Genomic DNA, 18,605 nt, shown 5'->3' on the forward strand with positions numbered 1-18,605 from the left:
GAGATGCGAGGTGTAGCTCCCCATGCCCCGCATACTGACCTTGTCGTACCTGTTGGCTTAGTTTAACAATTCTCACGTTCGACATCTTTGTCGGGTGTGGTCTTAAAGTTGTGGATGGAGGTGGCTTCCACGACGTCATCTTTCAGGTCGGGATGGTGATGTGAAGGTGGCAGAGATGGTGGTGAGATGGTACAGGTGGTAGGAGGTGGTACAGTTGGTGGTGAGAGATGGTACAGATGGTGGTGGGAGGTGGTGATGGCATTACCACACACCAGAGCCCCTGACTGTGATGTCCCTGGTGACTCATGGTGGTTCACACTCGTGCCAGCCATGTAAGCTCTCTCACAACTCAGGAGTCACATTCAGCTACTCTCACACAACTCAAGTCTCTTGCATACAAGCTATGGACGCCGCCACCAGGAGTAGCGTTTGAGCCTCTAACTGCGATAACCCGCCGGTGGTTGACAAGTGTTGGTAAATGATATGACAAGTGATTCACCAGGTTCACGGGGGCGGGATGTGAGACGTAAACACTACCTCGGGTTTAGTGTGGTCTCTCTGCATGAACTGACCTCTAGCTCCTGAGCCGTGCCTCTTGGGTACCTTTCTAGGATTCAGAGGATCAACGTCCCCGCGGCCCGATCTCTAACCAGGAATTCTGGTTGGTGGTCTTGTCAGCCAGGCTGTTCGATGCGGCTGAATCACAGCCTGATTGATCAGGTATCCTTTGAATGTCTTTATCAAGTTCTTTTTTGAACGCGGTGAAAGGTCGGGCCAGTTATTCCTCTTACGTGTAGAGGGGGTGTTAAAAAGTGTTGGCCCTTTGATGATAGAGTTCTCTCTGAGCGTACCTGTTGCACCTGTGTAATATTCCCGCCTAGAGAGAACTATGGTCTTAAACTACCATCATTGGTCTATGACAGCTACAGTACTGTGTCCGGCAACAGTAAGCTCTTCAGATATGATTACTCCGAAATCTTTTATATTGTTTTTTAGTCGTATAGCGTGATTTGACTGAGTTTTATATGAGGTTTCCGTTTTAATATTTTGTCTCCATATTTAAAATAGTGGAGATAGCAACTCCATAAAGGAGGAGATAAAGGAGAGGCTACAAATTATACACAATGTCACATCATAAAAATCTTTGAAAGTGTTAAGAAGTAAGATCACAAAAGACATGGACTCACAACGTCTACATAACTCCTGGACAAGACGGGTTCAGAACAGGACGCTCCTGCCTCTCACAGCTGCTGGACCACTATGACGAGGCCTTACCCGCCGGGGAAGACCAGCAAAACACTCGTGTATTATTCACATATTTCGCGAAAACTTTCGACAAATGTGACCATGATTTTATTGCTCACAAAATGTACACAAAAAGAATTATTGGCAAAGGAGGAATATGGATCTTCAACATCCTATTGAACAGAACATGGGGTGTAATAATTAGCAAAGTACAATTCGGATCATCCACCGTGTAATGCCCCACAATACAATAATTCAAAGATGTAATTCAGACCAGAAAACAACCATGAATGAAAGGAAGGGGAACATGGCCCTCCTCCACACAGGACAACAATGGGAATAACAGCAAAAACACTAGCATATGAATGCATATGTACGTTGAAGATGTGAAGAACCTCTCACCCACTCACAGCTCCCTGAGAGGGAGAGCAAGCTTACCTTAGCTACCATGATTGGTACCCCACGTGTCAGCAAGGCGGACGGCTGGCCCGCCTGCTATCATAACTCACTATATTCCACATCTCTGCAACCTTTCCTATTTTTGTAACTACATTACCTTTACGTCTTCCTCCCCAAACAAAAACAAATGTGTGGAGGCACTGATTGTCTGATGGTTTTTTATATCAAAACACCCGTCTCTTATCAGCTGGGTGCCAGATCTCCCTTGTACTCCCTTTCTCTTCCCACTCTATCTTCCCCCGACCTACTCCACCCTAGCCCTCCCCATTCCACCGCTTCCCTACCTTAACAACTATATACCCTTTTCTGCCCCGTCCCGCCATGTCGCCAAGATGGGGGCAGTAACATTTGAATGGTTGCCTTCATGTCAACTAACTCACAGTAGACGGGAGACTAGCACAAAAAACAGTCGACGGCACATGGTCCACCGTTGCTTCACCGTTGTTCCTTACTGGGAGTAGAATGTAGAGCTCTACAGCGACCTCTACAGAGGTCGCTGTAGAGCTGTGTGTAGGGGGGGGGGGGGCTACATAGAGCCACTACGGTGTTCTCTAACTAAGAGCGCTCTTGTCACCCCTAATGAATATTTGTCTGTGTGTTGATTTTTTTCATCTTCAAAGTTAGTAACATTTTATTTTTGTGTTGCAGGTGAGTGATGCGGTAACATTCTGGGGAGGACCAACACTGGTGTGTTGCAGGTGGGTGGTGCAGCAGCAAGGTGAGTGAGGGCAACACAGGTAGTGTTGCAGATGGAGTGAGGCAGCAATACGCCAACACTGGTAGAGTTTGACGCCCCACCGACAGAGAGCAGAGTGATGGTTCGTACGCCACTCCAGCAGCAGCAGCAGCAGCAGCAGTAGTAGTACCCACCTGCGCCACAGTCACAGACGGCGCTGTTTTTATCTCAGTCTGCCCTGCAGACGGCGCCCTGTGAAGGAAAAGGGGAAGAGTTTTCCCGCCGGAAACTCGTCTTTTTTCTTGTTTTTTCCACGTCTGGTCGAAGACGCGCGTTCAGTGGTAGGCGAGAGGTGACGGAGGGTGCGTGTCTGGCGTGTTTCTTACTAAGCTTCTGCGCTACGCTGATTCAGTCACGGGGAGAATATGTTGGTGTTGGGAGATTGTGGGCTGTGATAGTTTGCTGTAAACTGGGTATATCAACCTACTAGTTCTTGCTTCTCCTTCCTTCTTCCTTCCTTCCTTCCTTTCTCATCCTCCCTCCTCCACCACGTGTCGACCCGTGCAGTACTATACTTACACAAAAACGCTTTTGATGATTTTTTTTTTGTTATTTCCCTCCTACAATGGCTATTTCTCCCCTACCCACCACCCTGCTTGGCCACACCCACCACCATGCTTGGCCACACCCACCACCATGTTTGGCCACACCCATTCATTCATACCCACCACCCTGCTTGGCCACACCCATTCATTCATACCCACCACCCTGCTTGGCCACACCCATTTCTCCCTCCCCCCTTTCTCTCCATTCCCCTTCCCCCTCTCCACCTCCTCCTGCCCCACCCCCCTATCTCGCTGCCCCCCTCTCCACCTCTCTCCGTACCCAAAAGATGGTACCGATGCCCGGCTCCTCTGGCCGCCAGCTTCACCAACTTAGGGCAGTGAACTTGAAGTTTAGCGAGGCAGTTCATCGTCTTAGAGCCGCCTTCATATTGACTTACACAACACTGAGCACCAGATGATCGGCACCTGCATCTCCTTGGCGGTAAACACACTACGTTTTGCTGTACTGTGATGCAACTGTTTCTGCATATGGCCTGTGTGGACTCGCGCTCAAGTAACTCTAGAAACTGGCAGTGTGGGGCCAGGTAAATTACTGGTAGTTCTGTTTTTTCTTTTGTTTTTATTTCTGTTGTTTCTTTCCCTCTCCTGTCATTTCCGTGGTATGACATTAGGTTAGCCAGACACAACAGGTGGTGGAAGGTCGTCCTGCAGGTGGTGGTACCGACCACCTGCTTCCACTAGGTCTTTATTGGGGGAGACACACACAAGATCTAGAGTTGATATCTAGAAAGTACACACACACACACACACACACACACACACACACACACACACACACACACACACACACACACACACACACACACACACACTCACTCACTCACTCACTCTTATTTTCTCATATATTATGAGGGATAATTCGAGTACTCGTGGTCTACAAGGAGAAGGGTTTAAATAGGTAAGGTAATTTTTAAGAGGACAACACCAGTGTGTGTGTAGCATAGGGAAGGGACACGAAGGCCAGGATCAGGGATATGCTGCAGGGCAGGAATGGTTTCCCCATACCACTTGCACCATCGGTCATCGAACTGCCTCCTGCAACATTGAGAGACGGTCGATCTATCGACCAGTGTAAAGTGTAGACAGTGTAGGAGACAGCAGTTAGTGTTGGGTTTACAGTAACACAATTAGGTGCCCATGTTAGGTGTAGTTATTTCAATAAACTTTTGCAGACTCTTGAATGTTACACTGTTTGGTCTGGGGCTGTGAGCATCTCTTGCGACACACACACACACACAGAGATCACACTAACGTGATGCATCAAATGAACAAATCCACAAGGGCTCCAGTAAGTTCAGTAGAACTTCGGTTTCAACACTTTTACCCTGTCGTAGCTCAGTCGATTAAGGCAGTGTCTGGGATGCTCCCGGACGCAGGTTCGAATCCTCGTCACGGCCCTTGTGGATTTGTTCATCTCTTGCGAGTTTGTCCCTGTGACGACGTACACTTGACCACGTGTAAACTGTGTTGCCAAAAGTATTCCCTCACCCTGCATCACTCTGATGCTATGTGAACATTCCTCAAGAATTTAGAAAACATGCCACGTGTTTGAGATATGTGTAAACATTGCATGCATTATATACTGTGGCAGATGTGAAGCCAGGTGTGCGAGGTGGCTTACACGGGGGCTGTGGTGTAACCGTCCTACCACACACCCATACCATGGTAAACTGACTTGTTCTTCAGTCCTCTGTAGTGGTTGGCCAGGCTGTGGTGGCGCGCGTGATGGTGCATCAGGCGGAGGCTCGCCTACTTGGTGTCGTAAGTCTGGACAAAGGTGTTCTCAGCCAAGACGGATTATTAGATTTAGAAGGAAATGTGTTGACGTCTGTGGAGTCGGAGATGCGAGGCGATGGCGCTTTGTCTTTGTTGGGGGGTCAGGTAGGTGGTAGTGTGGGACACGGTACTGTATTCACCTAGTTGTATTTGCGGGGGTTGAGCTCTGGCTCTTTGGTCCCGCCTCTGAGGGGCACAGGGCGTGAGGACCGCTCCCACAGTTACCGCGGGGTTACCTGTGCACGATTTCTAGAGTACTAGAGTACTCTCCATATTAGTCGTCTGCTATACTGCTGTTATGACTCCTGTCAGCAGGCTTCAAACATTGCCTTGCCATAGTACATGAACCTGCGTGTTCTCCACACAACCCCTTAATCGCTCCACCAGCCAGTTCCGACCCCTTAATCGCTCCACCAGCCAGTTCCGACCCCTTAATCGCTCCACCAGCCAGTTCCGACCCCTTAATCGCTCCACCAGCCAGTTCCGACCCCTTAATCGCTCCACCAGCCAGTTCCGACCCCTTAATCGCTCCACCAGCCAGTTCCGACCCCTTAATCGCTCCACCAGCCAGTTCCGACCCCTTAATCGCTCCACCAGCCAGTTCCGACCCCTTAATCGCTCCACCAGCCAGTTCCGACCCCTTAATCGCTCCACCAGCCAGTTCCGACCCCTTAATCGCTCCACCAGCCAGTTCCGACCCCTTAATCGCTCCACCAGCCAGTTCCGACCCCTTAATCGCTCCACCAGCCAGTTCTCCAGTTACCGCTGGGTAATTACCCTGGGTGAACGGGGATGAATACTTATAGATCGGTGCCCCAAACGATCGTTATTACCAGCCTGTCCTCCAAACAAAGACCACAAAGGTGATTCCATCCACCTGCCAAACCCCCAGCTGTTTATGAATGAAAAACCGTTTACACAAGACTCAAAATTGATATCGTCCGAACACTTCCGGAACAAGTGCTTCACTGACGACTTTTGTTCGAACCACAACCCTGTAAATGCTTCATCCACGTACTACAATTACAAATAATCGCCAACAGAACCTAAACACCTGACCTAACCTATGCCTTTATATGCACAATATGCTAATATATTATATTATTATTTTATATTTGAGAAAATTCCTGTTTTGTATGAACAGCATTTAAAAATTTCCGAATGGGTGTGTGGGGTCGACCGCTGGATGTAATGGACTCGAGTCGAGGACGGGTTGACACATGTAGTAAGAAACAGGGCCCCGGACTGGTAAGACTGGCATTAATTACCCACACCTGGTGACCTGGCTCTCGCGCGGGCTCTCTACCCCCTTAATACTGCGTCCACCCGGGGTTGTTGAACACGTGGTGGTGGTACAGGGGTAGGCCGGACGCAGATGGTACCAGAGCTTGAATGATGGTCATGCAAACACTGGCAAACTATGTCATCTATGTCTCCGCACTGTCTTCCTGCCTCCCCTCTCAGCCAGCCCCCAGCCTTCCTCTGGCCCTCACGTGGCGAGTTATAGCCCCGCTCTTGTGCCAGGTAAGTCCACTACGGGCTCACCATAGCCCTTGCTACTTGGAACTTGTGAGTAGCTGAATCTATAACAACAACAACCTCACGTGGCCTGGGGGGCTTAAGACGGGGGCTGGAGAAGGGGCGTGGTCGTGTATGTAGAGGAGTAAGTGTATCCGTCTCTGGAAGTGACTTAGTCAGCTGGTCTCCATCACAGTGTTGGCTGACGTGAGGGCGTGGTCTAAAATCTCTGCCTTGTGCAGTTTTTCTCCTGGGAACACCGCCACGAAACTAGTTCTCCGTGCCTTCTTCTAGTTTTGTATTTCCTCTGTAAATATGTAATTATCTAGATACTTGTATATCCATACGAATTCCTTCATGCCTCGTCAGGAGTCTTGGTGTCACGTTGTTTATACAAACCAATTTAGTGATGTAATTGTGTGTGGTGTTGCATGTCATCCCAGCTTGTACACATACATTAGGTCCCTCTCTGCCTCACACGGGCATAGTAACCCAGGTCTGTATGTGACTGTTCCACTTTACACAAGCAGTAAGCTCTGGCTTCGTGGAGTGTCTCGGGCCGGCCTTCAGTAATGTGTGTGTTCTCTTTAAATGATTCTCTTTCTCTTCTTTTATGTTTTACGGGTCTAAATATTTGCACGGCAAGTCACCATTTTCTTCTCTAGTGATTTTTTGTCACTACTATGCCCCATTGTCAGGGGCATAGTAGGGGCTAGTAGGGCATAGTAGGGTATTGTCAGGGTTCACTACCTGGAAATTATTTCGTGTATTTTAGCCTCTTCAGGTACTGTTAATTAATGCCTGCTGGGCCTCTGTGCGTGCGTGCGTGTCCGTCTGTCTGTCTCTGTCTGTCTCTGTCTGTCTGTGTCTGTCTGTGTCTGTCTGTGTCTGTCTGTGTCTGTCTGTGTCTGTCTGTGTCTGTCTGTGTCTGTCTGTCTGTCTGTCTGTGTCTGTCTGTGTCTGTCTGTGTCTGTCTGTGTCTGTCTGTGTCTGTCTGTGTCTGTCTGTCTGTCTGTCTGTCTGTCTGTCTGTCTGTCTGTCTGTCTGTCTGTCTGTCTCTGTCTGTCTCTGTCTGTCTCTGTCTGTCTCTGTCTGTCTGTCCGTCCGTCGTGTCAGTGTGGGGAGGCGAGATCTGGGCGCGCGCGCGTGCCAGCTCGTTTGCTCCAAGTATGAAATTGTGGCTAGAGTTCACCCGGTTGATAAGGCCTCGTGGGTATCCAGCCCGTCCTCATAAACAAAGGCCAGAGGCCATTCCATGCACCCGCCAAACCCCCATCTAGGTGTTTATGAATGAAAAACTGTTTACACACGACTCTCAACTGATGACGTCCGAACACTCCCGGAACAAGTGCTTCGCTGACGACTTATGTTCGAACCACAACGCTGTAAATGCTTCACCCACGTACTACAAATACAAATATTCGCCAACAGAACCTAAACACCTAACCTGTACCTTAATATGCACAATATGGTAATATTAACAAATTAATTTATATTTGTGAAAATTTCTTTTTTGGATGAACAGCATTGATGAATGCGTCTTTGGGGTCGACTGTTGGATGGAATGGACTTGAGGTGAGGACGGGTTAGGGTATGCTATACAGAATACAAGGGTGGAGTATTGTTGTAGTTTATATTATGATGGGTCTGGCTGGTATATCATTGTTTGAAATACAAAATTTTTGAGCTCTGTGAATTGACAATTTACTGTTATGTGTATTAACTAGTCATGCCGGCAGGATTGAGGCCGTTAGCTGGTGTGTGGGTGCGTTTGCTTATTTTATATTTCCTTTCCGCAGAGACTAATGAATGAATAAAAGTTAATTGTAAAGAATGTTTAGCAGTTAAGGTTTAATCCAGATAAAAGCCTGGCGATCTGGCCAAGATAGGTTCAAAGGCGGTAAACGCCGCCGTCGAAGAGAACGGGAAATGCCCGTTAGCAGTGTGGCATAGAAAATGGGGCGCGTTAAGCTGGACATTAAGAGCGGAATTTGAGCAATTTCTCCAGGAAAAAAAGTATCTGATGGTTCTAACTTGAATTGCTGTGATGTTGTGTAGTTTGTGGGGTGATAATGGTAGTTGAGGTTAGTGGAATATGGGGCTGCGGACAGGCTCGACTAGTACACCGCATTTCTTAACGGGATTGACGACCAATTGGTTGAGAGAGGGAGGGGGGGGGGAGGGTTGAAATATTTGTGAACAGGGGTAAAGGTTGGCCTAGTGAGAGGGGGAAGTGGGAGCTTGATAAGGGGAGTAAGGTCACGTAGCCTCCAGGGGGGACAGGACGCCAGCTGCCAACACAACTCCCACCCACTCTCCCACCCCATCTGGCTAGTGGAGGTAGTGGGAGTGGCGTGGGTGGTGGGTGTTGAAGGGAAGGCGCTAATATTTGGACCGTATAACGGGTGACGATCTGTGATATGGTCTCCATGCCCCCCCACACACCTTCCTACCATGGGGGGTCCCGTGTCTCCTCCCATGGTTGGGAGGGGTCCACCCATGGTCACTATCTCCCAGGTAAGTGACAGTGAAGACGGAGATAGGTTGGTGTTTCTGGTTGAGGGGTTACCTCCTTCACACTTCTAAGATGGTGGTGGCAGCTGTCTGGTGGTGGTGGTGGTGTGCTGACAACCAGCCTGGAGCCTTGGCTCAGTGCCTAATGGCTCTCTTGGCTCTCGTGTACCCGTCGTGGTACAGGAGAGCCACGACGGCTCTATTGGCCCATACGAGGCAGCTCCTATCTCTAACCACCCAATAACAACCCAACCTGTTTATTAAACAGGTTATTTTCTGTGGCCCGCTGAAAGACCTGATTACCGTCAGTTATGTTTGTTGTCCTCTATATTCTCTATACTCATGAAAATGCTAGTGTCATATGTGTCCTATGTGTCACATGTGTCCTATGTGTCACATGCAAAGGTTGATACAATGTTTGTGTCCTTGTCGGTCGGAGCCGGTCGGGAGCCGGTCGGCCGAGCGGACAGCACGCTGGACTTGTGATCCTGTGGTCCTGGGTTCGATTCCAGGCGCCGGCGAGAAACATTGGGCAGAGTTTCTTTCACCCTATGCCCCTGTTACCTAGCAGTAAAAATAGGTACCTGGGTATTAGTCAGCTGTCACGGGCTGCTTCCTGGGGGTGGAGGCCTGGTCGAGGACCGGGCCGCGGGGACACTAAAAAGCCCCGAAATCATCTCGAGATAACCTCAAGATTGTCTGTCCGGTAAGAGGATGAGAAACAGTACTGGAGCCAGCGCAGTACCCTGAGGCACTGAGAGCTCCACAGTTGTGTGTCCGTTAGGACGTTAAAGCTCCATCTTCCTACTTTGCCAAAAATTCCTTTTGTGAGCAATAACACCATGGTCATACTTTTCGAAAGTTTTCGCGCAATCTGTGTATACAGGGTCTTACATTAGCGTTGTGCTGGTCTTGCATGGTATCGTAAGACCATGCCAGAGTGGAAGTCTCCTGGAACCTGTAAGCCTATTACCCATGCACATGGGTATCTGGGCCTGATGCGGTGGTAGTGTGCTTGTGTTGTGGTCCTTGTCACTAAGTCAGCAACACACACGCACACACACGCGCACACACACACACACACGCACACACACACACACACACACACACACACACACACACACACACACACACACACACACACACACACACAGAAAGAACTTTTTCAGTGTCAGAGTAGTTAGCAAATGGAATGCATTAGGAAGTGATGTGGTGGAGGCTGACTCCATTCACAGTTTCAAATGTAGATATGATAGAGCCCAATAGGCTCAGGAATCTGTACACCAGTTGATTGACGGTTGAGAGGCGGGACCAAAGAGCCAGAGCTCAACCCCCGCAAGCACAATTAGGTGAGTACAATTAGGTGAGTACACACACACGCACACACACGCACACGCACACGCGCGCGCTCACTCACTCACTCACACGCTCGCTCACTCACTCACTCACTCGCTCGCTCGTAAACACACGCTCGCGCGCACGCACGCGGTTCATAGTTAGTGAAGTGTTGTAGCACCGCGGAGATTGTGTGTGGGGGGGGGGGGGGGAGGGTGAATTATACATGATAATTATGGGGAGGTCAGATTCCAAATTTACACAATTTAATACCAACTGTGTGCGCCTGAGAAGCAGGGCCGCCGTCAGTCACCAGTTACAACCCCGCTCCTGTGCCAGGTAAGTCCACTACGGGCTCACCATAAGCCGTGCTACTTTGGAATTTTGTTCTAAGTAGCTTAATCTAAAACAACAGCGTCAGTAAACTTGGCGTAAAACATTAGAGTTTCCAAAATGAACATCCGCCGTCCAGTTGTAACGGGGGGTGGGGGAAATAGCTCTCTCTTGTCCATTATTCCACCCCCCAGTTAACTAACGAGGCCGGGGGAAACAGCTCTCTCTAGTCCGTTATCCCGTCCCCAGTTAGCTAACTATTCTAGAGCACCCTCCAGAGTTCCTAAGGCAGCCTCTCTCGCTCAACACCTTGTAACCTAGGTATTTGACTACCTAGGTACTAAGACTGCAAGGCTTGATCGGCTACCCGAAACTCCAGAGAGAACTCTAGAATACATTTCACAGCCACAACCGTATAAGAGGAAACGAAAGGAAAGAAATGAATAGTGAAGTAATTAGTGAGGGTTTGGGGTGAGAGAGGTGGGAGGAGCGAGGAGGGTCATTAGCTGAAAGTGAGAGTTTGGAGAGGGGTGGAGGGAGAGGAATAGATAGATAGGTAGAAGTAGAAGAGTAGATAGTAGAAGACGAAATGCTACCACCATCCATTCTAGACCATTACATACAAGACAAGGAATGGAACTTGTCTGTATCAAAATATTCTCAAAAGATGTTATTACCATGTATCAACTCCAAACATGTACTCATTAATATCATGAACCAGTAACCACAGAGGCTTTCTTACCTCAACTCAAAGCTCTAGGGAACAAAGTTAAACACAATTTAAATAATAAATTCATAATTATATTTCACACGAAGTATCATAATTTAGCAATTCAATTAAAATGTTTAATATGCGAAGTGAGTCATCATTCAAGAATTTGAGAATTCTACAACTTGACTGCCCCTGATCATCACACAACATATGTAAACACGACCAAGTCACCTTACTGCTCAACTCACCAAGTGTGTGCCTATAGCTGGATAGAGGGGGGGGGGGGTCTGTAGGGGGGGGGGTCCGACAGAGACTGTCCCTCCCTGCCGGCCGACAGCCTCCCTGCTAGGCCGTCTTCTCTGCTCTCCTGGCTGCTGTTCTTCTCTTATTGCTAATGCTCCCGAATCGATAGTTCTCCGAGTATATATTGGGGAACCTAGTAACTAACTCCGCCCACAAGTAGATAGCCTCAGGCACTCTACCAAGCCACTCCTTAAACGTCGGCATGTTTGAAGGCTACCAGGCTCCAATTATAAGATTAGTAGAGATAAGGTGAAATTCGCATGATCTGACCTCAGGTCACTTGGGGTCATTAACTCTTAGAGGTGTGAATTTCAAGCCGACAAACTGGCGCCTTCTCAAATTCCTGTCTGTGACTCGTGTATCTCTATGTATTTTAAATACAACTAAACCAAACACCTTACAGTGTTACACAGTCACTGCGCAGGAATATCTCAGCAAAAAACAAAAAGTCATTATGAGCTGGATCATTGCCTTAACAAAGGTTGAGATGGTCATTAGAGATGTAGACACGTGTCCTTCCCCCTCACCCGCCAGGATCAGGGCCAAGTGTTCACGCTTGATGTTGTTGTTATAGATTCAGCTACTCGGAACAAGTTCCAAGTAGCACGGGCTATGGTGAGCCCGTAGTAGACTTACCTGGCACAGGAGCGGGGCAAGTAGCACGGGCTATAGTGAGCCCGTAGTAGACTTACCTGGCACAGGAGCGAGGCAAGTAGCACGGGCTATGGTGAGCCCGTAGTGGACTTACCTGGCACAGGAGCGGGGCAAGTAGCACGGGCTATGGTGAGCCCGTAGTGGACTTACCTGGCACAGGAGCGGTGCCTTCACACTTGAACATTGACCATAACAAATACAGCCACGTGTAGTACACTACACCACGATGGCACTCCAGGACCCCCACTTGAGTGCCACACAAACATCCACCACTTACGGGCTTAGAATAGAACCAATGAAGAGCAGAGGTGCCATAGGCACAATCAGAGAACACAGTATAAACATCAGAGGTCCGCGGTTGTTCAACGTCCTCCCAGCAAGCATAAGAAATATTGCCGGAACAACCGTGGACATTTTCAAGAGGAAACTAGATTTATTCCTCCAAGGAGTGCCGGACCAACCGGGCTGTGGTGGGTACGTGGCCCTGCGGGCCGCTCCAAGCAACAGCCTGGTGGACCAAACTCTCACAAGTCGAGCCTGGCCTCGGGCCGGGCTTGGAGTAGAAGAACTCCCAGAACCCCATCAACCAGGGCTATTCATGCCTGTGCCACCTTTAGAGTGGCATAATCTTCATCAATCAACATGCCCACAATGGCCTCATACATCAATAACAACATTTTGGAGAAATACAATATGTTGATGTATCAGGCTGTTGTGATATGTTACCACCTGAGTGGAAAGCGGGGGACAGTGGATGACACCCAGTGGCACTCCGGGGTCATGTAAAGCTTGGCTTGTGGGTGCCAGCTTGGTTCCTTCCTCGCCCATTCAATAGAACTTGTGTGTGTGATACCATTAAGCTGGTGAGGGCGGGGAAGTATTAGGTGTGTGTGGGGGAGGCTACAGCGCCTCGAGTTGGTCCCACCGTGTTCCTCTAACATGTTCTCATATAAATAAATATACATGTGTCCCTGTGGAGTTTTTAGCGAGGTGGAGACTTGCCGCCACACACACACGTGTTTACAAAAAGTGTGGCGGTAGTCGCGCGCCACCTGACTCTCTCAGCTATATCCAGACACGGCCCACACCCACACCTACACATACCATTATTTTACACCAGCATGTTGTAGTGAAACATGGGCGTGGTCTACTGACGGTGGGCTGTGGGCGTGGTCTACTGACGGTGGGCTGTGGGCGTGGTCTGCTGACGGTGGGCTGTGGGCGTGGTCTTGCTTCTTGTAGCCCGTCGTCTGCTGACGGTGGGTTGTGGGCGTGGTCTGTTGAGGGTGGGTTGTGGGAGTGGGCGTGGTCTGCTGACGGTGGGCTGTGGGCGGGGTCTTGCTTCTTGTAGCCCGTCGTCTGCTGACGGTGGGTTGTGGGCGTGGTCTGCTGGGGTTGAGAAGTGGGCGTGGTCTTGCTTCTTGTAGCCGGGGTCTGCTGAGGGTAGGTTGTGGGCGTGGTCTGTTGAGGGTGGGTTGTGGGAGTGGGCGAGGTCTGTTGAGGGCGGGTTGTGGGCGTGGTCTGTTGAGGGTGGGTTGTGGGAGTGGGCGTGGTCTGTTGAGGGCGGGTTGTGGGCGTGGTCTGTTGAGGGTGGGTTGTGGGAGTGGGCGAGGTCTGTTGAGGGCGGGTTGTGGGCGTGGGTTTACTGTTTGTAGGTTGTAGTAGTGGGCTGAGCCGCCAGGCCGCCATGTGTGTTATAACATCAATGGGTGTTGAGTAAGGTGTTATCTGGTTGTTTCTATATTCATAGCATAGATCAACACACCAGAACATAGTTGTGAGACCTTAACATACAACATAATTTACTTTTCCGTTCTCATTGTGACACCTTTTCCATATTCTTAATACAAACCATTCTCCTGTTTATATAGTATTTGTAACTGTGTGTACAATAGTATAAAGAGTGCCGTTCTAAGCAGTTAGATAGCAGTACTTTATACTATTCACTTTATAAAAGTGAAAAAATGAAGTCTAAACACAAATATTCCTAGGCCTAGTATAGCACACATATGTACTATATTAGGCTTTAGATATGGTGTATTAGGCCTAGGAAGGTTAGGTTAGGTTAGTTTGTCTTTGCAACATAAGTAGAAAATAGTTTTCTGGTTTCAATAGTGCTCATTTCTAATTTCTAATTTGGTTGTACGTCGATACTATGGTCCTCAGCGTTACTGTAAGTACTACCAAAACAGGAGGAAGGGCTGTGCAGGCGACGAGTCACAATAACGTGGCTAAAGTAAGTTGACCAGACCACACACTAGAAGGTGAAGGGACGACGACGTTTCGGTCCGTCCTGGACCATTCTCAATTCGATTGTCTTGAGAATGGTCCAGGACGGACCGAAACGTCGTCGTCCCTTCACCTTCTAGTGTGGGGTCTGGTATACCAGCTGCCTCAGTGTGGCGTCTGGTATACCAGCTGCCTCAGTGTGGCGTCTAGTGTCGCTCCTTTAAGAATATGTCTAACTGATGAGCGTTTGTGGTGGTGTTTTGTGTGGATTAAGTCTCCCCTTTGAAGAAGCTAACATAGAAAATTGGGCGCTCATGTAGGTACTAAAGAAAATGGGAAATTTCTCTCATCCGGCACCGCTAACTATGTTAGTAATTCTTCGTTCAGTATTTTGACCATTAGTTTTACGTATTATGTATCATATAGATACTTAATATAGCCAAAGGGCGATTGGGGTAAGAAAGGGCGAACGCTGCTCGTGATTAGTGACTATAAAACACGACTTCTCCCATTGTAACGTAGTAATTAGTATAAAGTTTAATGTTAAATTGACATTAGGTTGTCTAAGAGTCCCGGTGGTGGTAGGGAGGTGTAGGTAGCTATGGTGATGGTAGTGATGGTGATTGTGATGGTAGTACTTGCATATGTGTACTTACGGGGGCTTGAACTTCAGCTCTTGGATCTCGCATGCTCATTTTTTAACTGGCGTACAGTTTCCGAGCCTATTGGGCTCTTAACTTATCTACATTCGAAGTGGTGCGTGGTAATAGATGGAATCTGACTCCATCACTAAGTTGCCGAGTACAGTCTTTTGACGTACCCCACTGATTGTTGTTTGATACTGTTCAGTCAGGCACGTGAGTTTCCACTGTGTTCCCTCGTGGTATGGCAGTGATGATGGTGGAAGTAGATATAGCAGTGATAGTTGTGATGGTAGATATAGTGATGGTGGTTGTAGATATAGCAGTAATGGTGGTAGATATAGTGGTGGTGGTTGTAGATATAGCACTGATGTTGGTAGATATAGTGGTGGTGGTTGTAGATATAGCAGTAATGGTGGTAGATATAGTGGTGGTGGTGGTTGTAGATATAGCACTGATGGTGGTAGATATAGTGGTGGTGGTTGTAGATATAGCAGTAATGGTGGTAGATATAGTGGTGGAGGTGGTAGATATAGCAGTGATTGTGATATAAGGATGGTGGTTATGGTAGATATAGCGGTGGTGGACACTAAGCGAGCGTGTTGTGATGATGCAGGCCTAAGAGGCAGTGCCAGCTGGCAGCTAATTATACACCCGTGGCACTGAGGTGTGAGGGGCGGCGGTCCTGGCGGCACTCGACACTGTCCCTCTCCTGTCCTGCTGGCCAGGTCTGCCCTCACCCGCACCGTTGGTGGGATGGCACTTACCCATCCCACCAACCTACCTTTGCTAACAATGTCCGCTCTCCCCCCTCCCCCCATCCCGTGGGCGGTGGTGGAAAGGGTTACAGAGGCACATAATGGGTTCAGGAACTGAACCCCAGGGTTCATTTAGCTGAGCAAGTGAGTCTTATGAAGCTCCTTACACAATTGTTGGTTATATATACATGTACATAAAAAGGTACATGTAGCTACATGGTCAGCATGTGACGTCACTGTGAGTGGGCTGTTCGCCTCATAATCAGCTGGACCTATCACATAATACCTGGCAGTTATGACGATAACTCCGTCAAAAATGCATTTTATTGGTACAGATTTGCACGCTAATATTAACGTTCTTCTATTCATCGGTCTCAATAGGTTAGGTGGGTTGCTTGGGTTTGTACGTTTCTGGTTAGGATAAACCGTTGCATTTCTTTACGTAGTGGCAAATAGAACGGACTGAATGATTTATATCTGCCGGATAAAGGTGTGGCTGAAGAGGTGCTAAAGACAAAGTATAATGTGGCAGGAGGAAATAGAAATAAGTTTATTAAGGTAAAATACACACAAAGGGATGAGGTAGCTGAAGCTATTCTCACCCCGTTCAGTACATCGTGTTAATACATACATAGACACACATCACAAGCAATAAACGTATTACCGAACATTCTGAGAGATAAACATATACATTTCCTCCTTTACACAAGTGTGGCAGGAGGTGTGTGTTGATGGTGGTGGTGGCGAGGCTCAAGAGTTAGGTCTGGTACGAGTCTCCCCGGGAAGGATAGGTAAACACGCGCACCTTGTAATATACACTCATTGTGTCTTCATTCTGGTGGTGGTGGTGGTGTTGAAGAGGTAAATAATGGAGCGTGTATGTTCATTGAGGCGGTGAGTGGCAGGCACAGTGCCAGCTGGGCACCTCAGGTGATGAGGGGCCACTCCCACCACCCACCACCACTACACACCACCACCGCTACCCACAACTACCTACCACTACCCACCACCCACCACCCACCACCACCACCACCAGGGTCATTGATGGTACACCAGGGTGCTGTTTAGAGTCAGGACATTCAATAAACAGTTGCTGATTGCTGGGGTGTGTGGCCTAACACAGTGGAGGAAGGGGGGGGGAGGAGAAGCAAGAGGAGAAAGAGAAGGAAGAGGAGAGGGAGGAGGAGAGAGAAGAGGAGTAGAGGGAAGAAGGGAGGGTAGGTGGTGGTGGTGGTGGGAGTCGTACAGACAGCTTGGCACCCGTGGCCCTCCTGTGTCAAGCAAGTCATGAATAGTCAGCTTCGCCACACTCCCCACCACCCACCTGTGTGTGTGCCTTCACCCTCCACCCAACACCAGCCTCAGTCACCCACAACACACCCCCCTCAACCCTCACCCTGTACCTCGGATAATTCCAGATATTACCTTTGTAACGATCACCTGAGGTCACCACTGTAACTTTACTGAGGTCACCACTGTAACGTTTATGACAAGCACTGTTGTTGTTGTACAACTATGGTAACACTGTAATGGTTGCTATAACTTGTATGTAACACTTTTTAGACTGTAATAATGGCATTGATATAACCCCAAACAACTGGAAGAGTCCACCCTCGCAACAGAAAATGCTCCACTTATGAAGAGGGGGGAATGACCAAGGGGTTAAAGATATCTTTGCAATTCTTACAGACCAGATGGAAGATAAGGTTATTCATAAAACAAATAATGCTTAGGCCAATTGACTCTGGAGCTGAGTCAACTAATACTGAGTGCTGGGGAACTTTGATCTTGTTATACTTAGTTGATGAATGGAATTCCTTCTCCAAATACTTCACGAATTACAAGAGCAATCTATTTACTCGTAAAAATGCTCAAGATCACAGGTAAGATCCAAATTAAGGTCCATGTCTCGGTTAATTGAGGGAAAGATATATAAAATACACAGGAAAATAATTTACAGTAACTTTAATGCAAATGAATGAACTCTATGCTAGTGACATCCTATCGTTAGAATGCAAATTGACCAGGAAACTTAAACACGTTGTATCTACTGGCTCTCAGCCGGTGTGTGAGGCCTGCTGGTGGATCAACACTAATCCAGTTCACACTAAAATAATTTTTGTCTGGTATGGTTCACGGAAGTTAGGTCTCCACCCCGTCACGGTCTCCTGGTCTAAAACTCCGCCTCCTCTCTAGGCCTCCACCAATCAGCTGAATCACGTGTCGTTAATTAAAGTTTTTGGAGCAGATGACATCATTGTGCACAAACATTTTGATGTAAAATAATTCCGCTTTTTTGTCTACCATATTTGTGTACTCTCTCTTGGTCCATATGGAAGAAAACGGGAAATTACGGGATGCCTCTTCCATGCAAATTTCAGGGTTTGATGTCATTGAATTAATACAAAATTGTGTGTATAGAAGGAAATATATGGAATATTTATCTATATTTTTAACATTTATTTGGAAACAAGAAACTGGTTAAAAGTTGATTTAGAATTGCGTATACAGGAGGTCCTTAGCATGGTTAAGTGTCCTCAGTATGGAGGAGCCTGGCACCAGAGGCTCGCGTGAATAGGCTTACATCAACACCATATGTGAAACTGGATTGATTGATGAAGATTAAGCCACCCAAAAGGTGGCACGGGCATGAATAGCCCGTAAGTGGTGCCCCTTTGGAGCCATTACCAGTATCAATAGATGATACTGGAGATCTGTGGAGGTGCGACTGCAACCTACGGAGAGGTCGTGACCTCTGATGTGAAACTGTCAAGCATTAGAATATCACGAGGGAACTAGCGAAGGAGGCCTTCACAGCATTGTAAA

At 48.1% G+C, this 18,605-nt stretch overlaps 1 protein-coding gene across 6 annotated transcripts in view; it reads left to right on the forward strand.

Annotated features, from left to right (window-relative positions):
* Positions 1-18,605, forward strand: part of LOC123754300 (putative leucine-rich repeat-containing protein DDB_G0290503) — a 97,535-nt gene that overhangs the window by 45,145 nt on the left and 33,785 nt on the right. Inside the window, exon 2 of one of the 6 annotated variants that reach the window (XM_069326379.1) lies at positions 2,353-2,402. The exons of 4 other annotated variants lie outside the window; for them this stretch is intronic. In XM_069326379.1, coding sequence (XP_069182480.1) covers positions 2,353-2,402 — 50 coding nt within the window. Of the gene's footprint in view, positions 1-2,352; positions 2,403-3,459; positions 3,531-18,605 lie in introns of those variants that run through there. One more of the 6 variants, XM_045736556.2, reaches the window with a different exon arrangement.

The sequence above is a fragment of the Procambarus clarkii genome, chromosome 18 (assembly GCF_040958095.1).
Source record: "Procambarus clarkii isolate CNS0578487 chromosome 18, FALCON_Pclarkii_2.0, whole genome shotgun sequence".
Taxonomy (NCBI): Eukaryota; Metazoa; Arthropoda; class Malacostraca; order Decapoda; family Cambaridae; genus Procambarus; species Procambarus clarkii.